The sequence below is a fragment of the Leptonychotes weddellii genome, chromosome 3 (genome assembly GCF_054177405.1).
Source record: "Leptonychotes weddellii isolate Sample4059 chromosome 3, ASM5417740v2, whole genome shotgun sequence".
In the NCBI taxonomy this organism is placed as follows: domain Eukaryota; kingdom Metazoa; phylum Chordata; class Mammalia; order Carnivora; family Phocidae; genus Leptonychotes; species Leptonychotes weddellii.
This window is the reverse complement of record NC_138371.1, coordinates 166,949,476-166,972,454: the sequence shown is the minus strand read 5'-3', so window position 1 is coordinate 166,972,454 and position 22,979 is coordinate 166,949,476. Positions and strand designations below refer to the sequence as shown.

Here is a 22,979-nt window from a genome sequence, read left to right as displayed (position 1 = left end):
TATGAATGTTAATATTTTAATAGCTCTTATGATAAGGCTATTCACTTGTCATTTGGAAAGATGGCCTGAGTGTAGTATGTTCTGATTTGGAAACATACGTAAATTCTAACAGGAAGACTGGTAGCTTAACCATGTATGTAGCACAATGCTCATTTGGAACAACATGATTTTTCACATAAATTTTCTTTTTTCAGTATTGGGTGAAGGAATTAAAATTAACGACAAGGAAATACACATTTTCTCAGCTTCTTTAAACGTTTGTCTTTTAGTTTCCCATTCACATGGCTACATTTGTATTCTGTAGACAGTAGGAATGATAAGGTTCACCATCAATACTTCCTGTTAATTCAGATTCTAGGGGAGTAAATGTGGCTTCAGGTAGGCATGATGCAGAGGCTGAAATGGTATCAAAGGGACTCAGTCTATATGTTCACTCCCCTTTCTTCTCTGTCAGTATTATTAAGCTGGCTTTCTCCATCTAGTGGCAAATCTGGCTCCCAGGAGCTCAAGGCTTCGGTGGTGCTTACAGTAATGCCAACTGGAGATAAAAAATGCCACATCTTACAGGTCCAACAAAAGTTCCGAGGATGACTCAGGTCATTGTGAATATTCCCTCCAGGCCTGGATTGTGGACATCACGGAGTCCCTTTTGGACCTGGTGGACCAAGAGTGGAGCAGGAATAATTTGCCAAAGGAACATCAGGAACAGTAGGAAGCTAGGGATGCTGGAAAAATCCAAACATATATATGTGTAAAAATTAAAATCTAGTTTAAAGCACTTCCTGTTCTTTACTATACGAAAATAGACTATTCATTTTTCTTTTCCTAAGAAGACTTCACAGACACCTAAAGCTCTTATCAAACCGGCTTAGACACCATATATTATTATATTTATACTCACCATATTTTATTTATGCCCAGACCACAGTTTTCCTGTTTCCTATCTCTAAGTCTGTGATCTGCCTTACAATCAGTGGGCATACTTTAATTGGAAGCACTTTTTCTTCTCAGAGGCACATAAAAAAAATGTTAACATCTTAGACTTAATTAAAAAATTCTATTTTTCAGGGCGCCTGGGTGGCTTAGTTGTTAAGCATCTGCCTTCAGCTCAGGTCATGATCCCAGAGTCCTGGGATCGAGCCCCTCCTTGAGCCCTGCATCGGGCTCCCTGCTCCACAGGAAGCCTGCTTCTCCCCCTCTCACTCCCCCTGCTTGTGTTCCCTCTCTCGCTGTGTCTCTGTCAAATAAGTAAATTAAATCTTAAAAAAAAATTTTAAAAATTCTATTTTTTCCATGCTTTATGCTTCAACTTTGGATTATATACTAATTTATACTTTTAATCTTATAAATATGCCCTTAAGAGCTATGCTCTATAAAAAAATTTTTTTAAGCTATGCCTTTGTATTATACTGCCTTTGCGATTACAGACATTGAACCTTATTTGTGCAACACAGTGTTTGACACATAATAACCAGTATTTGTTAAAGTGAATGAGCAAATGAATTTATTAATTGATAAGCAGCTATGGGGGGTGCATTTCTATACTTGCAAAACATCTAAACATGTGTAGGTGTGTTTAGATGACAAGCTAAGCAGATATAACAAGGATCAAAAGTACAAGTCTTACATAAGACAGAAGTGTGTTTCTCTCCAGTAGTTGGTGGGTGTCCAGGAAAAGTCAGTGGCTCTGCTCCACACAGTCATGCAGGAAGCCAGCTGTTGAGGTGGACCAAATCTCTCAGCCTCTACACAAGGCTTCTATTTCTGGTCCAAAGGGACTACTCCATTTGTTTCTATTTCCCTGCCAGAGGAAGGCATAAAGAGTATCCAAGGCAAGTTGATTTACTTTAATGGGCGAAAAGTTGCAAATATTACTTCCTTTCATATTCCATCAGTCTGAACCTAGTCCCCTGGCTACACCTCACTACAAGTGGGACTGGAAAATGTGGTCTAAAGTCCTGGCTAGCCACTTGCTAGGCTAAAATTCTGATAGTTCTGTTATTTAAAGGGAGGGTAGAATGGATATTAGGGTATCAGTCTCAGACATAAGTGAAGACTCCTTGTTAATAGACTTTTTAAAAAATGTCTTATATACAGTGATACGTAAGAAGCTTTATTCTATGAGACAATATAGCTAATACTGAGCTAAACATTTTCTTCTACATTTGAACATTAGAAAAAAATCACTTTAATTTCAACAACATGTATTACTTAATGGCATTTTGAATTATCACATCGCATGTCAAAAAGCTTCAGTTTTCCTACATTCATTTGGGATTTATTGAGTTCTGGCTCAAGGCAGGCACTGAGCTAGACTGAGATCTTAGTTATGGTATTGTTACTTTTTGTCTGTAGCTGCTCAAATGGAAAAGTGCGATTTTTATGAAGTACTGTGAAAAATGAGGTTTTAGTGTGAACTTATTTAAGATTCAGTGTAAAAAAGTGATCAAGTACATATGTTTTTCTCTCCCACAACAGGTTCTTCGGGTAGTTCGACTTATTAAGATTTCACCAGCATTAGAAGACTTTGTGTACAAGATATTTGGTCCTGGAAAAAAGCTTGGGAGTTTGGTTGTATTTACTGCCAGCCTCTTGATTGTTATGTCAGCAATTAGTCTGCAGATGTTCTGCTTTGTCGAAGAACTGGACAGGTTTACAACGTTTCCAAGGGTAAGAATAAAAAATGCAGCCAATTTAATTCCTTCTTCCTATTTTAGTAATAATGGTTAACATCAAAATAGTTTCCCTTTAAGAGTGGTTCAAAAATATAGCCATATTTTTGATAACTTAGAATAATTCAGTTTTGATATTTAAAATGGTCTCTTCTGCAGCGTGCAGGCATTTGAGCACATTTTCAGTATTGTGAGATTATACATCAATTCTAAAATTCTGGAAATAGTCTAATAGAATGAGATGCTGAAACCAGTCAAGATGAAAGCTAGGGTTCTCAGCACCTATAGATGAAAATATAATAGAATTTTTAAATAAAGTTTTTGTGTCTGTGAGAGTTATCATTTTAAAATCTGTTTTATAATTCATATATTTTTATGACAAGCATAATCTAGAAGGGGGTTTTGATTTTCAATGTAATAAAATTCATAAACTCTTCAGATTTTAAATGTCTTTAGAAGATTATCTAGTTCATGCCTCTGCATTATCATTAGAATTCACTTAAGCTATGAACGAAGTTAAAAATCAATCAATTCATAAACAGAACTCATGTAGAAAATATAGCTCTAATCAAGGATTCTGAAATTTAACTCCATGTGGATTTAGAAACATGAAAAAAATATAATAACCAAGACAAAAAAATATATATTCTTTCACCATAAGCTGAAATAACAAGGCCTATTATATGGGAAGGATAATCTTGGAGTAACAGCAGGATGTAATACATTTTTTAAAATAAGCTTTGAGGACAAAGGTGTCTGTACTCAAACTGGTAGACTAATAAAGCCTGATTATTTTTTTTTTTTGTAATCTTGTGCTAAATTTGTTACACATCACCAAGCATTTGTTGAGTGAGTATAAACAGCCAGGCAATTTTGGTGATCTTAGGACAGAAACACAACTACGTCCCTAGTTTTCAAGAAATTCTCAGTTGAAGGGGGTGCCCCGTAAGTAAACATGAAGCATGATAAAGGCAGGCTCAAGGTGCTCTGGGAACCCAGAGGTAAGGTCTGTAACCAGGAATGGAAAAGTCCAAGAAGGCTTCTTGAAGGAGGCAGTTACTAAAGAACAGTCGTAGGTAGCCAAGTATCCCAGGTTTGGGGAACAGCATATGCAAAAGGTCTGAGGTGAGCCATTCTTGTTCCAGAACTTAAAGGAGAAAGAAAGGTCAATGTGAGAGGAGGACATAAGACCAAGGAAGTTTTAAGTTGGATGAAAGTGTGATTGTGTTTAAATGCTGTTGAGAGAGCGAGGGCGAGGTTGAAGATGTATGAGACAGAGGACAGTAGCAAAATGTTCCCGGAGGGAGCATCCAGAGCACGGGCACAAAGACTGGTCTCAGTAGGTGTTGACTTGTCCTGTGTCCAGGTGGTGATATAGGACAGTGAGCCAAACTGAAAGTCACAGTGAGTCTTTGTTCACTTACTGCCACAGTGCAAGCAACAGGCAGAAATAAGCACCGGCTCCCAGCATTCCGTGTTCCCCACTGAACAGCACTGGGTGAGTGTCAGGTGGGAAAGCACGGATGTGGCAGGAAGAATAGAGAAAGATGCCTCAGTTGAGGCCCCTGATGATGCACCCTCAGAATAGAAGCACCTGAGCTAGGAATATGGCTGTGCATAAAAGCATGGCGGCCTGGAGTGGGGGGCGTGCCGAGTTTCTACCTCCAACTCCCTCCAGAGGCCTCCCCCATGAGCCCGTCAGGCAGAGCCTCCCCAGTACCTGTGGTCAGGCCATGGGGGCTGTGGTTGGCCCGGAGCCAGACTCTTCAACAAGAGGCTCAGCTCTTCCTGCAGGGCTGGGTGGGCAGATGTAGGCAGAGATGACAGTGATATCATTAAGCCCACCTTCTCTTAGTCTGCCCCCTCATGGGGGAAATGAAAATGGCAGAATGCCACTTTGAGAATGACACTGTCATTATCACAGCCCATCTCTGAGGCCGGGTTAATTCAGCACATAGTATTGAAGGCCCACTAAGGGTCAGCCATTGTTCTAGCAACAGGGGATCCTAAAAAGAAAACCACCCTCAGTCCGCTTCTTTATGAATACAGTCTTCTCTTAATTTCAAATCTTATCTTCATCTTTTACCATCTCCGCTAATCTCACATCACTGATTTTATATCTCTTCCCCAAAACCTCTTTGAGCCGGACGGCTTTTGGAGTTCATAATATTCCAGATATTATAAGGGTGATATTGCCCCCTTGTTGATCTGAATTGTTTGAATCAGCACATTGTAATCAACACACTAATGCTTCTTTAGCAAAACATCATTGGACAAAGAAGGATAAATAAGGACAATAAATAAATCTTAGGTCAGATTGGATTTCTGCCACTAAATGAGCTACCAAAAAAAAAAAGAAGGACATATTTTAGGTATTTTCAAGAATTTTGGAATAGTGAAGTTGTGAGTCAGGGCCGTGGCATGCATAGGAAGGCATTGCGGATAGTCTGCACTTCTTGTCTTAGAGATCTGATTTCTTATTACCCCTCCAGCACTTTTTTTAAAAAGATTTTATTTATTTATTTGAAAGAGAGAGACACAGCGAGAGAGGGAACACAAGCAGGGCGAGTGGGAGAGGGAGAAGCAGGCTTCCCGTGGAGCAGGGAGCCTGATGCGGCGCTCGATCCCAGGACCCTGGGATCATGACCTGAGCTGAAGGCAGACGCTTAATGACTGAGCCACCCAGGTGCCCCACCCCTCCAGCACTTTTTGGCTGTATGACACCGGCCAAATTATTCTTGTAGCTTTTATTTTTTCACATCTAAAATCCGGGTAAAAATAGTATTTTCCTCATAGCATTGTGTGTATTGAATCATATACAAAAACAGCCCCACTCTGGGCTTAGAAAGCATTTTTCAAATGTTGTATTCTATGTAATGTATTTGAAGTCGGTATTTTAGATTCTGTATGAAGGACCAGGCTGCTTCAGAGCCATCCGACTTAGCACCATGGGATTTGCTCTATTTTTCCAGCCATAATAGTAATCAAGTAGCATTACGTTTTCAGGTCTCCAGTTACTCAATTGTGCCTTTCTGCCTGATTACTTTGACCATCTTAATGAAAGCAGCCCGGCGACTATGGGGCCCCCTAATCAGTGATTCTGCAGCTGACAGGGTTGACAGCCTAAATGTGTGAAATGACTAGTAGATTTTTCCTTGCCCATGAACATAATTATGAGTTAAATCCCTGAAAAATAATCAAATTTTGCAAGAAATGTTAAAAAACAGTGCAGCTACAAAAAGTAGTCATTATCATTCCCAGTCATATAAAGCACCAACCGTTGGTGCTACTTCCCTGATAGGAAATCAGAAGAGATGATCAAAACACATGACTGTCGATGTTAGATTTCTGTTAGGACACTTGTCTATGGGTCTTACCCCTTCCCTTCTTCTAGGACATCTCCTTCATTATACAGTGGTTGGGTATTGAGGTGGGTTGGTTAATTACAGTATTAGCCAGAGTGCACAACACACCATTGGTGGGAGCCAGCCTCCAAGATGGCCCGGACTCAAGTAAAGATGATAGAAACAAGTGCTGATTCATCTAGTTCCCATTTTACTTTGGGATGCATCATGTGATCTTTCTTACACATACTTAGACCTATGGGGTACAGGAGAGTCAACTGTGTACACACTTGAGAGATGCTGGGAGAACACCCGCCATGAAGAAAGGAGTCTAGCAAAGGTGGGTCCAGCCCGACTTGGCAAAACAGCCTCAGTCTTTGTGCCCAGGGAAGAATTTTCCTGTGGCTCTTTCTTACACCAGATCCTGAGCCAGCCATCTAGGTGGCATATTCTCCCTAGAGAAATAGGACTGGATATAAAACCACTGTTTAATTGGACTTGATTGCATCTTGGGCCCAGCTACCCTCTGTGAAACCCTCTAGGAGAACCTGACATGGACATGTGGAGATGATTTCCCCACCCACTTTCCAAGAAGAGAAGCTCAGAGGGGCAGAGGAAACAGCAGTATGGACACACTAAGTGCCTGCCCAAGTGCCTGCCCACTGCTTGACCCTCTGACGGAGCTCCAGCCACACTGGAAGTCCCCAGCTACTTCCTGGAATACTTGAAGGTGAAGAGGTCCTAAAAACTTGCATTATTTCACAAGTTCCCTAATGGGTCTCCCTGCCTCAGTCAGCTGCTCTTCAATCATTCTCCATTTGCAGCAGAAATTAAACACCCTCCTGTTTAAAACGTTTCAAGGTCCTCCTTTCCCTCAAGATAACAAACATTTTAATATGGTTTCTGTGTCTTTTTGTCTCCATCCCCAGTTACCTCGCTGGGCTCATATTTCAGGATTTCCCCTACCACATCTTTCAAAGGCAGAGAGGGCATCTGTCTTGCTCAGTAAATCCCCCCATGCTTAGCACAACACTTGCTAGTGAATAGGCTTTCATTGATGAATGAATAACAATGCTAGACCAAAGCAAATTTCTCCGATCCTTCCACACTATCAAATTCAACATCCCAGAGTCTTTCTTCCACTGCTGTCCCTTCCTCAAGGAACCACTTTACCCTCCATCACCCTAACCCTTATCCCATCTGAAATCTTTGCATAATTCTGTCAGAGTACTTTGGCAGGAAGTAGCAGAAATCTTGCCTCCCACTGACTTGAACAATTGGGAAATTTCTCACAAAATTCGAGATTAGGTAGATTAGGCAGAAAACCAAGATTCTGAATCTTTCACTGAAATGGCCTCAATTGTGGGTTGAATTATGTGCCCCAAAAAGAAATGATGAAGTACTCCGAAATGACCTTATTTGGAAATAGAGGTGATAAAATTCAAATGAGGTCATGAGGGCGGGCCCTGACCCAGTATGACTGATAGTTTCTAAAGAGAGGAGATTTGGACACAAACACAGACATACACAGAGGGGGGACGATATGAAGACACACGAGAAGGCAGCCATGTGATTGGGGTTTCATCTACCCACCAAGGACCTCCCAGGTTTGCTGGCAATCATCTGAAGCTAGAAGAGGCTGGGAGAATCTTTCAGAGGGAGCTTGGTCTTGCCAACACCTTGACTTCACACTGCTGAGCTGTGATATGATAAATTCCCTTGTTTTCAGCCACTCAGTTTTGGTACTTTGTTAAAGCAGTCCAAGCAAACTACTGCAGTTGCTTTCTCCATGTGTTGTCTTCATGTATTAGCAAAACAGATGCAACATTTCCAGAATTTGCAATAAAATCTTGAGGAAGAAGAGGGTCATCCCCATCCAGGTCTCCTTCTTAAGAGCAAGGACACATTTCCCAGTACCATTTTCTACTATCCCCAGCAAACTTGCTGTCATCACTCATTGGCAGGATTGGGTAACTTGGTCATCCCTAAAGGAATCATTGGCAAGATGACCGGAGTCAACAGGATTGGCTTAGATTAATCATGTGGGAAGGGATGGCTATTGGAGAAACAACCACAAAACCCACTACAATGGTCAGATGCAGAGTTTGGACAAGATTTCTCTCACATCTCTCGCCTCCAAAGCTTTTATATGTCTGGTGCAAACAGGGTGTGTAAATAGACATGTGGTAGGAGGAGGGCTGGTGTTTAATTTCTCTCACCAGAAGCATCTGGGCCCCAGCTCTTTGCCCACATAGTATCTGCAGAGCAGCTAGCATAGGGCCTGGCACAGAGTGGATTCCTGCTCTCCCTCTTTTTATGGCGGTTGTCACTTTCTGTTACACACCATCGACATTTATGCAAGCTTCTGTTGCCTCTACTAGACCACAAGAACTTGAGGGTGGCAGTTACGTGCTCTCCTCTCCCAAAGCACTTAACACAATGCCAATGTCATGGGGTCCAAAGCATCAGGAAGTAGAGTCGGGGCAGAAACAACCATTGGAGGCTCAGCAGATGGTCCCATGAGATGGAGAAGAGAAACTTGACATTTGTTAATGGGGGGCGGGGTGGGGAAAGGAAGATCTATTGATAGAATTTAATAAAACAACTTTGTCCTCTCAACTAATCACTTTCTCTCCTAATTTAGACCAAACGGACACTTCACCCAAGGAAGATCAAGTCTTGCTGTGAGGCAGGGTATTCCCCCCAGTTCTTCTTTTGTTGGGACTACTACCTTGTGTTACAAGGAGGACAATTAGATTAACTTTTCATGATGGAACAGCCTGTATAGATCATAAGGCCTAGTTGACAGGCAGGAGCCACCAGTCTTTCTTTAACAAAGACAAAAACAAGTTGCATGTTTCCCGTAGTTGTCTGACAAAAGCTCATGCTTTTTTTTTTTTTTTTTTTAATATTTTATTTATTTTTTTGACGGAGAGAGACACAGCGAGAGAGGGAACACGAGCAGGGGGAGTGGGAGAGGGAGAAGCAGGCCTCCCGCTGAGCAAGGAGCCTGATGCCGGGCTCGATCCCAGCACCCTGGGATCATGACCTGAGCTGAGGGCAGACGCTTAAGGACTGAGCCACCCAGGCCCCCTAAAGCTCATGCTTTTAAACATCCACTGTACATCTTCCTTCAGCTCAATATCTTTATTCCTTTTAATCTCCCACTAACATAACATTACACAGGCCTCATTTGTTTTCCAGTTCTACAAATGGGGAGTTTTCTAATTCATAAGCAATACATTACCATCTGTAAGAACAGGTACTCGAATTTTAATATATTATGTATTTTATATGTTTTCTTTTTTTTTTTTTTAAAGATTTTATTTATTTATTTGAGAGAGAGAATGACATAGAGATAGCATGAGAGGGGGGAGGGTCAGAGGGAGAAGCAGGCTCCCCGCCGAGCAGGGAGCCCGATGCGGGACTCGATCCCGGGACTCCAGGATCATGACCTGAGCCGAAGGCAGTCGCTTAACCAACTGAGCCACCCAGGCACCCTCATATGTTTTCTTACTTTGCATTCTCTCAATGCTAATTACTTGCTCTGTTGAATTTTCACTTATAAAATCATGTTCAAAGCAGTTATATAATATAAGCAGTAAATGCTATAAAACACTTAATTACAAATTAATTTCCCTGTCTCCTCTCACCACTAAAATGTCTAATCATGCTTTTAGTTGTACTGAAAGAATTACTGAGAAATTGAAAGAAACAACTTGCTCCCTAATTTTTTTTCATTTTTTTGCCAGATGTAGAGAGTCTGACTATATTTCTAATAAATTCAGGGTATAGTTTATCTTCAAAAGTATAGTTACTAGTTCAATCTTTATTAATTTTTGTTTTATTCTTTCACATATTTTTAATTTTTCAGGGAATATTTCAGACATGCAAAGAGATGTAAAGACTAATAAAGTATATTCTTCTGTGGCCATACGTAGCTTAACAAGCATGTTAGTAGTGGATCTCAAGTCCTTGAGTGTCCCTTCCTTCTCACTCCCTGCCCTTTCCCGGAGAAACACTTTTCTGAATTTGCTGCTTATGTTCTTAGTGCATTCCTTTATGTTTTAGTGTATGTAGAAGCATCAACTGAAAATCACATACCTTTATGCATAATTTAAACCTACCTTATATGGTCTCAAACTGTGCTGTTTCTTCTGCTAATTGCTTTTTTTTTTTTTGCTCAACACTATGTTTGTGAGATTTACTAACGAGTACATATACTGCATTTTATTTTTCTTGTGGTTTAATAAACAACTATATATTGCATTATATTTATAATGTACCATTCATATGAACACTTCACAATTTGTTTTCCCATTCTCCTGTGTAAATAGGACTTATGATATGATGGAATTTCACTTCTGTGAATAGGCTACTAATCAATTAATTTGGAGTCCGTCAGAAAGGAGATTATCTTGGGTGTGCCTGACCCACTCAGAGGGACTGGGCTCTTAGTAAGAGGCATTTGTTGCAAGAGTCTCTTGTTGGCTTTGAAAAAGTAAGCTGTCATGTTAAAGGGCCATGTGGCTAGGTCTTGAGGGTAGCCGTTAGGGGCTGTGTGCTTCAAGAATGCAAGATCCTCTGTCCTGCAACCATAGGAATTGAATTCTGAGAACAGTCTGAATGGGGGTTGAAGAAACTCCAAATGAGACCACAGCCCAGCCTACAGCTTGATTTCAAGTTCTGAGATCCTGAGCAGAGAACCCAGTTACACTGTACCCACATCTCTAACCTACAGAAACTGCAAATAATAAATTGGTATTGTTCTAAGGTGCTGAATTTGTGATCATTTGTAACCCAGAAATACAAAACTAATGCATGCAGGTTTTGGATATTTGTTTCTCATATTTTGTGACTCCAAATAGTGCTGCTCTGAACATTGCAAGTGAACTTGTACACATGTGAAATTCTGCACGTGTGGATGTTTTGGGGGGATATGTAGCTAATAATAGAATTGCTGAGTCTTAGAATAAAGATAACTCAACTTTAGCGGGTACTGATAATCTTGCATTCCGGTGTAATTTCCCCAGTGTATCTGCCAACAGTGGTACATGAGAATGTTCTCTGCTTCACAACTCAGCAACACTTGGTCTTGTCAGGCTGTGTTTTGCTTTCAACGTTTAGCTCTTCATTTAACCTAAATTGATTTTTGTGGTTGCTGTGAGATAGGGAGCAATCTTATTTAATTTCCTTTCATATCCTTTGGATAACCCATTGTCACAGTACCATTTATTGACTAGTCTATCCATTCCGTATGGTTCTTCTTGCTGGCTATGTCAGAATAGGATTCCATATATGTGTGTCCTGGTAAAGACACACAAACTCCTTTTTCATCTCCTTTTGCCATGAAAAAAAAAACTTTTTTCATCAATCTCTGATGAAGCCCAAAGACTATCCAGCCTTACTCGAGTATCTCAGTTAGCAGCCTCCAGCTTTCAAGGGTCTGTGAATTTGCCCCTTGGGCCTGACAGTATATAAAAAACCAAAGGCTAGCAGTGACCATAAATCCCCTAAGATTGGCTTTTTTTGACCCAAGCTGCTTATCAGCTTTTGGTCCCAGGGTTTCCATTACTTCCTTGGGACCTTAACTAGGCCTTTAAAAGGATGTTTGTTGTATTTTAACCAGAATTTGGAGTGGGGGATTATCAGTTTTTTCCCATATATGATCAGACACTGAGGTTCACTAATATAAGTTTTGAGAATTAAAAAACCCATTCCATTGATTATCTTTCAGATGGATAGATTTCTTTTTTTTTCCTATAGACACAATGTGAGACCAGGCCATCCCAACATCTACCTTCACCATCTGCAGCCTCATATTTGTTTGCAATTTGTTTGCATTACAGATATTGTCTCCTCTTGATTCTCATAACCTCGTGTTGGTGCTCCCCTAATTGAAATCCATTGTCCACAAAATATCAGATACATCCATTCACAGTGATTGACTAAATAAATTGTGTATATGTTTTGTTGCTGTTTATAATTCAGCCCACATTCTCTGTGTGATGCAACTATGAGGTGTCCACACTTGAACAAACATGCTAACTGTCGTCTTTAACTTGTAACATAGTTAAGAGTGTAAGGAAGAGGTCAACTTATCCCATAGTAGACACATAAGAAAGAACTCAAATAAGCCAGAAGGTGAAATACGATATCAAAGATGTGCTGGAGAATATTTTAAAATTCTGGGAACCTACTGTGTGCTAAGCACTGAGCTTCCAAATATCACCTCATTTTATTTATTTTTTATTTTTTATTTTTTTTAAAGATTTTATTCATTTATTTGAGAGAGAATGAGCTAGAGAGAGAGCATGAGAGGGGGGAGGGTCAGAGGGAGAAGCAGACTTCCTGCCGAGCAGGGAGCCCGATGCGGGACTCGATCCCGGGACTCCAGGATCATGACCTGAGCCGAAGGCAGTCGCTTAACCAACTGAGCCACCCAGGCACCCTATCACCTCATTTTAATAAGAGGAAGGGTTTGCTTTCAGGGATGGAGGTCTGCAAAGCTATATGAAGAGTGGTCTTTAGGGATACGTATGGTTTCAACAGATAAGAACTTGGATAATAGCATTAGATAAGAGTATCCCTTATCAGGAAGACAGAATGAGTAAATCAGAGACATAGAGAATCACAGGGCCTGGAGGGACAGATGAGAAAGGAACTGCAGTGTTCGTTTGGAGCCAGACAATAGGGTGTTTTCTGAGGTTGGGATTGTGACACTGCGAGCTGTTGAAGATTTCACTCTTTTCTTTTCTTTCTGGAGAATAAAAGAAGAGCTATTTTAAGGAAGGTTACACTGGCAGAAATATTACTTCTCTGAGGAGGTATTTTCATTGAACAAAATTCATTTTTATTGACCAAAGACAAAACTTTATAATTGAGGAATTTGCAGCACCATCAGGGCAGGAAGGGAAGTAATTTTTTATTTTCTCTGTGTGGCCATTACTCTGTCAAATCTTCTACAGTCTCTTAAAGTTGGTCCCATCTAAGGCTTTAGGCCAAATTCATCCATGTCTGGATCTGGCTCTGTAATAGAAACTAGTACCCTGCTTTAAATTTTAAAGCATAAAGTGATATAACTTAATGTAACCATCTGCCCCCCAAAAAGCTGTAAAATTAACTTTATTTTCTTTCCACCATAACATTAGAGGGGTTGGTTGGGTTTTTTTGGTTTTTTGTTCAGTTTTTTGTTTTGTTTTGTTTTGCTTTTTCTGCTCCTAGTTGAATTTCTTTCTGTGGTGATTCATCAGTGGCATAGTGATAAAATAATATCCAGTGTACTTCCTTTTAAAGGGCGACTTTAACGCAGCATGAATCACACAGAGACATCTGTCTTTTCCGTTGTGTGTTGACATCATTAGTCCACTGAACTGCAGTTATCAGAATTATTCCTTGAATAAAGCATCCTTTTATTCCAACCCTGAATCCCAGATGGGCACTCTTTTGGGGAGGACCTTTTTTGCACCTCATCATATTTTGGTTTTCTACCAATTTCTCATTTGCAGTTTTCCAACTATTAACTGCCATATTACATTACTATTATTTTAATAATCAATCTACTCCATTCCACCAACTTCAGAAATAAATGAGAGCCATTAATGAGGAATATTTGCCTCAGTTAAGATGAACTTCTGTAAGGATATTTTCTGATGAGAAGGTGACTATATTATTAAATATTTTGTTGAGTCTTGCCTACAGAAAAAAAAAAAAATACCGTCTGTGATTAGACATTTCAACTGTCCTCTCATGACTACCTAAATTCCCCATCATTAAAAATAGACTCGTAGTACATATTTTATTTATTTTTTATTCGTAGTACATATTTTAGAGGATGTGCTGCAATGTAACAGGCAATATAATACAACAAGTGGTATACTTAGGGGTGTTCTTAAATGTCATGGAAACCCAATTTCTCAGCATGACCACTAAATACCTAGCAGTAATCACATAGCCCAACATACAAGGGTGCTTTAGTAAATGATTCGGGCATTAACTGAACACTAAATACTCACTTTTCTGTATTGCACTGAAAGTTTAAAAACAGGCCCCTTTTATTTTGTGAATCCCTTGATTGATTTTTGTAGGTAAAATTGATCTTACTGCTTTCGTGTTTTAACCTCCATAGTGGTTTTATAAGTGATTAATCTACTACCTTTATTATACGTTTGCATTTACCTGTGAGGTTTTCTTCTTTTCATAATTTTCTTCTCATTATAGCGTTTTCTTTCCACTCAAAGAATTTCCTTTAATGTTTCTTATAAGGCTGGCTTAGTGGTGATGAAATCCTTTAACTTTTGTTTGTCTGAGAACCCCTTTATCTCTTCTTTATTGTGAATGATAACCTTACTGGTAGAGTATTACTTTTTGCAGCTTTCTTCCTTTCAGCACTTTGAATATATCATGTCTCTTCTTGACTGCAAATTTTTGCTGACAAATCAGCTGGTAGCCTTATGGGGGTCCCCTTGTATGTAACTGTTTTACTGCTTTTAAAATTCTCTCTTTATCACTACTTTTTGCCATTCTAATTATTACATGTCTTGGTGGACCTTCTTGGATTAATCTTGTTAGAAACTCTGTGCTTCCTGGATCTAGATGTCTGTTCCTTCCCCAGACTAGGGAAAATTTTAGCAATTATTTCTTCAAATAAGATTTCTGCCCCCTTCTCCTTCTCTTTCTCTGAAATCCCAATAATGTAAATGTTATTATGCATGATGATGTCGCTGAGTTCCCTAACTCTATTCTCATTTTTTTTTTAAGATTTTACTTATTTATTTGACAGAGAGACACAGCAAGAGAGGGAACACAAGCAGGGGGAGTGGGAGAGGGAGAAGCAGGCCTCCTGCCGAGCAGGGAGCCCGATGTAGGGCTCGATCTCAGGACCCTGAGATCATGACCTGAGCCAAAGGCAGACACTTAATGACTGAGCCAGCCAGGGACCCTTCTATTCTCATTTTTTATTATTCTTTTTTGTCTTTGCTGTTCAGCTTGGTTACTTCCATTACCCAGTCTTCCAGATTGCTGATCTGTTCTTCTACATCCTCTAATCTACTATTGATTCCCTCTAGTATATTTTTGTTTGTTTGTTTGTTTGGGTTGGTTTTTTTTTTCCCCTCTAGTATATTTTTTATTTCTGTCATTGAGTTCTTCATCTCTGGTTCATTTTTTAATATTTTATATCTTTTTGTTGAAGGTCTCACTGAGGTCTTCCACTCTTTTCTCAAGTCCAATGAATATCTTTATAATCATTACTTTGAATTCTTAATTAGGCATATTGCTTATGTCTGTTCATTTAGCTCTTTTGCTGTGATTTTATCCTGATCTTTCATCTCAAACATATTCCTCTATCTCCTCACTTTGTCTAACTTTCAGTGTTTGTTTCTATGTATTTGGAATGCCAGCTACATCTCCTGATCTTGAAAGTAGTAACCCCAGTTGCAGTTTTGAATATTCTACTTAGTCAGTTCTTTGTAACTCTCTGCAAAAATACAAAAAGTAATATATACAGTAATACATATATATACACATTACATATATGCATATATATATATTAATATATATATACATGTTACAGAGAGATAAAACCAACTGCCAAATTATTGCCAGTATCTGAAATCACTTATTATTAACTATTCCGTATATGGGATTAAACCCAGGACCACTTAATGTAATGCATAGATTCATTCTTTCTTACTCCCCACCCCTTGGGTGTAATACCCAGAGTGTCAGTGAACCCTGAGCTGAGCTGCCTACCCATGCAGAGGACTGTCTCCAGCCTTCTTGAACATCTTCTCTATAAATCAATTTTTTAAAAACCTTAATTTTCAGGAAACATGATGGGATAAAGTTTATGTATGCACATGAGTGAGCTGAGTACATGTGTGTGCAGACTGGGGGTGAGGGGGTGAGGGCAGCTGTACTAGGCAAATGGAAATGAACAGCTTATATCCTTTTATCCTGTATAATGCAATACAAAAAGGGAAAAATAGTAGAGGCCAGGCAGGGACTAGATATAGAAAGAATCCTGGTAGCTAGTTCAGGATTTGGTCTGTAGTATTGCTTCCATTGTTTTTGTTGTTATTTTAGTTTTCCACATGCATTTTATTCAATTCAGAATCCTAGGGAGAAGGCAGTGGGCAAAGGACAAAAATCCTGCTTCAAACCAACAGAGATGTACTGGATACATTGCTGTAAGAAAAACTGGAGATTCGATGATAAAGTATGCATATTAATATGAGTGACAAGAAAGTAATTCCGCTAATAGTGTGGACAATACCACATATCCTTTCTCTTTGGATAAGCCACATTTTTCAGGCTGAGTGAAAAGAGGCAGTAAAACCAATGGGACTTATGAAAAGACATGGCAAAATAAAAGAAAGGGGACACTGTCTGGGAATGCAAGGAAGAATATATTTCTGCATTATCTAACTATATAAAAATGATTAAAGTAGTCTTAAAATTGCTGCCACTTCAACAAGACATGCAAAGAAATGTTTATTATATTTGATCCTATTCCAAAAAGAACATAATGTGTCGATAAGGATTATAGCCAGATCAAATAAATTTAAGCCAAATTTAAGAGAATTAATCTAAAGGGAAAACAAAATCGAAATTACAGTGAACACAGGAACGAAACCCAAAACACAAAAGTGCACCATGAAGACATCCGTGTTTGCTGGAGTTGAGGCACAAGGGTGACTCCAGTTTTTCTAACAAATACAGACTTAGGTAGATGAAAAGTGATAATAAGGTAAAAACAAACTACTTTGTAGAGAAGCATAATTATTCCTGATTAAGTCAAGGAAGACATTTCCCCAGGGGTCATTATTACTGATAGTAATAATTACTGTATATGAAACTTTTTACATGTGTGGCCCTTAGAACAAGAAGGTTCCATAGAGAGAGAGAAGTACACATATACACACATAGATATCCGCATATATCTAATGTAATCCCCCAAAAAACCTATTAAAGAAGTATTTTCCCCACATTATAGATGTTATAATAAAAAGAAAAAGCAGTGAGGAGCATCATCAAAAATTGGTGAGAACCAACAAGAGAATGTACAAGGCTACTATAATAAAGAGTGTGATTTAGGGTTAACATACAAATGAATGGACAAACATGCATTAAAAAGACATCTGGCAAAGAAAGTATCACAATGAGTGATTACAAGACTAATTATTATCAAACAAGCGATATTGGGGATACCAGAGTCTCCCTGTACTCTGTATCAAAATGCCTTCCAGATGAATTATAGCAAGGATATTTGAAGTGTGAAGAGGTGAAAAACAAAGAGAAAATATCATCTTTCATCTTGGATGGTCAAGAAATTTCTAGGCCTCAGGGAATGAATTTGACTTTTCAAACAAGTCAAAAATAACCACCATAAATAATTTTTAAGAACAAAGGAAAACATGAAGATACAACCTTAATTTATAATGCATGTCAGAAAGAAAGTGTTAAATGGACAAGATCTGTATGTTATTTTTATTTTTGGCTAATGGTGATGAGCATTGCTGGCAGAAAGCCCTCTCAGACATTGCATGGGGCAATGAACATTTGTGTAACTCTTCTGGGAATCGTTTTTCATTATATATGAAGACACCAAGAAGCATTTTTTCTCTTTGATCTAGTGATTGCATTTCTAGAAATCTACTCCAGGAAAATAACCAGAGATGCACACAAAGGTTGATCTTTAAAAAAATGCTCTTTGTAGCATTGTGAAAATTTTGAGACAACTTTAATGTCCAACCGCCATGGAATGTCTAAATAAATTTTAAATGTGGTGGCATGTCATACAGTTACCAAAACTATATTTTTACAGCCTAACTTATGAGGTAAGCCATGCATGACACTCATGGAGGTGATAAAATATTAAGCAAAAAAGTGTAATAACAACTATGTTTGTAGCTGAATTCAGTTTTGTTTCAAATACATATAAATGCCCCGACAAAAATATATAATGTGTCCCTTTATATATCTACTCTTACCAGAGACATAAAAGTTGTAGAAGACTAATTTTAGTTATATAATAAGACTAATTTTAGTTCATGACTTATAAAATCAGCCTTTATTAAAGTCAAATCATTTCAATTAAACATTTATTTGTAAACAACTATCAAATCTATTTTTTAAGGTATTAGAGTGCTAAAGAAGCACTATCAGAATAGAGGCAAGGCTTTGAAATCTGTATTTGTGATAGAAAAGAGCAGACAATATAATTTGCAGTAAAGCTCATTATTTGTGAACTTAGTGAAGAAAAATGATAATTCAAAGCCCATTCAAAGAGAGCAAACGATGACAAACTCCATTTCTAAAGTGTAGGTTTAAAAAAAAGAAAATGCAAAACTATAAGCTTTTTCTGACCATAGTTGCTTTCTATTTGAAGCCACATAGAAAAACCTTGTTCTTGAGCATTGTTATACAAACCAATGGTAAGAAAACACTGAAATTTCCTGTGTAGACTCCGTGGTACTTTCGTTACAGAACTTTTCTTGATAAATCCTCAGCTCATTTAACAACAGGACATACTTCTGCGCTTTTAGGAGCCCTGTTTCTTTTGTATATATTACTAAATCTTTATTACACCAAAAGTAAAATGTCAACTTTCATCTGCGATTTTATGGCACATATTTGCCAATGAAATGCATCATTTACATCATGAAAATTTAATATGACTGACATTAGCAAAATCACTAATTAAGAAATAGGGCATAAATACTCCCAGAAACTTGACAGTCTGTTCTATGAAGAAAATTAATTCAGAAGTTTCCTATTTGCATAAACCTCCAGGTCTCATTTTCACAGCTGTTTGTTCTGTCAGCTAGATGGTTGCATTTCAAAATTATTTTAACATAATCGGTGGGAAGTATACCTTTCAACTAAAAATATCATGCTCTGCAAGAAAGATTGATTGTTAGAGGAAAAATTTAAGTTCATTCAGTTCATCTTGATCTTTTTTCCTTAAGATAAATGTTTCTAATATAGGAACTTTAACCTTTACGTCGTAAATGATTAATATATTTTTATTATTAAAACAAATTAAAATTCTGTCATTTTAGATTTTCATGAAAATGAAAGCGTTATATTCTTTCCATATGGAAAAATGTTAATGAGTGGAGTTTATTTTAGCAAAGAACAGAAGATACTGGAGATATCTACTTTTCATTAATCAGTTGAGCATAATTGGAGTTCTAGACATGTACCCCAGTACTGTGTAAGACAAAGAAGGTAAACGTTTTAAATATTTCTAAAATTTAAATATTACATTGTTTGTTTCAGTAATTTAGATTATGAAAGGAAATCAGCAATTATTAGATGTCTTGTACCTGCAGTGTTCAAAAGGACAGCAGGAATTTGAAGGCAACAAATCCCAGCAGAGACCCAGTGCCACCATTTGCTACCTGCAGGCCTAGGTTAATCATGTAAGGCCTCTGACTACAGTACATACAGTAATCATTCACGGGGCTATTGCTCACGTTGTTCTACATAATGGACAATAAACTGCTTCAGGAGCTGGAAAGCACCATGTAAATGCTAGTCATGGTTCAGCGTCTCTCCTCATGTCATTTTAATCTTATCCTGAAAGAAATCCCGGGAGACTACAAATCCATGATTTTGTCTGCATTGTCCGTTATGGTGTTATAGTTATAAGTGAACCCAAGCATGGCCGTTTAAAAGAAAAGAGATGTTTGGATACACCTACAGACACTTTCAGGATGAGAAAAAGATTCACTGGCTTTTGCAAATGAGTTTCTGCCATCTTTCCTTTTACTCTTGAAATTATATTTAAGTGTAAGTAATTTGCTGCTGGAGTAGGCATAACGTTCTGATGTCTGCTTTGCTTCTAATTACATTCAAGCTCATTTTGACATTTAAGGTCAATTACTTTAGTCTCAATTCAGTAAGGCTTTTCCATAGTGGTCTAAAATTTGACCAATAAACAGACTTGCCCCCCTCCTTTTTACTTGTTTAAATGGAATGCTTGGCAACAAGCACATTTTAGGAATTATAAAAGTGAAATAAATAATGTGGGTTCATTTTGGAAAAAAAGCAAAGAACTGCTTGGTCTTTTTTGTCAATATAAAAGGCAGTCACAGAATTAATTAAAACCTCCAGTTTCAACTTTTATTTCTTTCTCAGTGACAAGGAATAAGGCATAATCGTTTTATAAAGAGATTAATATTTTAAATATTTCACTTCTACTAACAACAAAAGTAATTGGTTTCAACAGATCTCAAATTCCAAAAGAGTTCATATAAAGAGAGAGACCCACATGGCTCCAAAACCTTTACCATTTAAAAGTCACTGGTAACTAAACTTTCCAGAACACGGCCCTATAACAAAATCCAGTCCGTGTTTCACGGTGTTTTCAGATCTCAGTGTATGTGATAGCTTCAAGCACAGATCCTATTTTACTTAGCTGTCTATTATCAATCCATTTGCAAACAACATGATTTTTACTGTTTACTCAGTAAATACCCAGATGAATTAACAGCACCGAAAGGCAATTTTTCAGTTTCTATTAGTAACAAAACATTTACTGTAACCTTTTTCTGTAATTTACAGATAAAATATAGTCTGGGAAGATGGACTGGAAAATATATTGCATGAAAACCAAGTTTTCGAATTGACAGCCAGTACCAATTAATAGATCATAAAATAGAGACACTTAACAGCTATCGAGCATATGAAGGGAATTATTTAGTCCAAAGATAAAATGATGCCACCAAAACCAGTCACACTTTCAAAATCATGTATCTAAAAGGAAGTATCTTCTTAAAAATATAGTTTATCCAATATAATTTTGAACTTTATAAAAATGAAATCATACTGGATACGACATCAGGAGTTTTAAGTCATAGAGACTGTATAGGGATTCAGAAATTTAAAGAAGGGTTATTAAAGTTGTTTTTCCTTGAGAGAGATTTTTAAAATTTTTCTTAAAAAATATTACTTGTATGGTGTTTCATGTTTATAAAGTCCTCACACATACTGTATTTATTTTGATTCTCAAAACAGTCTTCGGAGTGACACTATCACACATTTGAGGAAGCTTGGTGTCAGGATGGCTCGGTGTTTCACCCAGAGCTGCTAAGCCGGGCAGCGGTTTGATCCCAAACTCAGGCCCTGTGACTACAAAGCTAAACGCTTTGTTCTTTGCCTTACTGCTCTGCCACTCACAGAAGGTGGAGGTCTTATGCTCAGTTCATTCAACTTCTATTTTAAACGGCACTCTTAGCTCTCCCCTCTAGAAAGGCCATCTCTTGTGAGGACAGAGATGAGGTGGATGAAGCTAGTCAGATGACAGATGACAAGACGTTTTGGAAAGCTTGTGGCTGGTCATGGACTCACGAAAAACAGGGAAGAGACTTGCTGGACAGTGTTGAGGCCCCTTTGGGAGCCAGGGGCAGGGGGCACCGTTTTCCTAGGGGTAACCCTCTCCTCAGAGCAGCCGGATGGGTAGGCACAGCCACGAAGAATCAGACCCACCTAGGAGTTGGCATTTTTCCTAAGAGTTGGCCAGAAAAGACAGAGAGAGGGAGATTGGAGAACTGGGAAAAGTATAACTGAATTGGACCCTGGAATTCCATCGAAACCGTTAAGGAGAAATCTGAAGTAAAGAAATGGCTCCCATTTTCACTCCAGATTTCAAATCCACAGAGTTTGTATTTATGGATAACTTAGTTTTGCCACAGTAAGTGGTTGCTCTTAGAGCTTTTATTTACTGTATGTTTTAAAATACATTAAAAATGTCATTTTTATTGGGTTTTTCCACCCCCCAATTCTCCATAAGACCTTGATCTAGGTATCAGGATCTAGGTAGTATCCACATATACTCTTGATCTTATCAGTCATGATTTTGCCAGCCAACATTAGGTAAGTCCAAGATTTATTATTTATTGATCACATTTTAAATATTGTAAATGTGAGGGGCACCTGGGTGGCTTGGTCAGTTGAGTGTCCAACTCTTGGTTTTGGCTCAGGTCATGATCTCACAGTTGTGGGATGAGCCCTGCATCGGGCTCTGTGCTGAGCATAGAGTCTGCTTCAGATTCTCTCTCCCTCTCTTCCCGTCCCCCTGCTCATGCTCTCTCTCTCAAATAAATAAATAAATCTTTTTAAAAAATTACACCTTTGAATAGTTGAGTAAGTTCTAAATAAAAGGAACTATACAACAAAATATTAAAGGATCATGACATTAGTGGGTTTTTCAGAGGATAAAACTCCTCGGCATATTACTGCTTTTTGAGTGGGGAGAAAGAAACAAGGACACTGAGTAGGTGACTAATTAAGACAATTAAAACCAAAGGAGGTGTCACTTTTGTACTCAGTGAATACCATCAAGTCAGATCTTCTATTTTAGAGCTGACTGGTAGTAAGACACAGCAGGGACACTCCCCATAAAAAGGTTGAGCCACTATATAAGTTGTCAAATGGATTTCATTTTGAAAGCAAATCTATTGTAGAGAAAGAGTTCTTGAAACCAGCTAAAGATAGATAAAATAGATATAAATTACATTGGTAAAATGAAAGTTGTATGTCGACATGGGTGGTATTCTTCACCATGTTTTAAAATGTTTAATGTGTATATTTTTCAAAATAAAATAAATATCTGTTTTTACATATATTTTAATACAAAAGGTAAAAGGCATATTAAGTGAAAAGGAATTTTTATGTCCACCCAAAAACCTGTACAAGAATGTTCATAGAGCATTATTCACAATAGCCAAAAAGTGGAAACAAAACAAATATCCATCAACTGATAAATAGATAAAATGTGGTCTAGCTTTATAATGCAATATCAATTGGCAATAAAGTGCTGATACACACTACAACATGGATGAACCCTGACCACAGATTGTATGATTCCATTTATAGAAGATGTGCAGAATAGGCAAATCCATAGAGATGGAAAGTATATTGGTTACTAAAGGCTGCAGGAGGGAGGAATGGGGAG

At 38.1% G+C, this 22,979-nt stretch overlaps 1 protein-coding gene across 1 annotated transcript in view; it reads left to right on the top strand.

The window, feature by feature from the left end:
• NALCN (sodium leak channel, non-selective) overlaps nucleotides 1-22,979 on the top strand; it is a 282,810-nt gene that overhangs the window by 140,297 nt on the left and 119,534 nt on the right. The window contains exon 13 of the mRNA XM_081815176.1: nucleotides 2,479-2,670. Coding sequence (XP_081671302.1) covers nucleotides 2,479-2,670 — 192 coding nt within the window. The remainder of the gene's footprint in view (nucleotides 1-2,478; nucleotides 2,671-22,979) is intronic.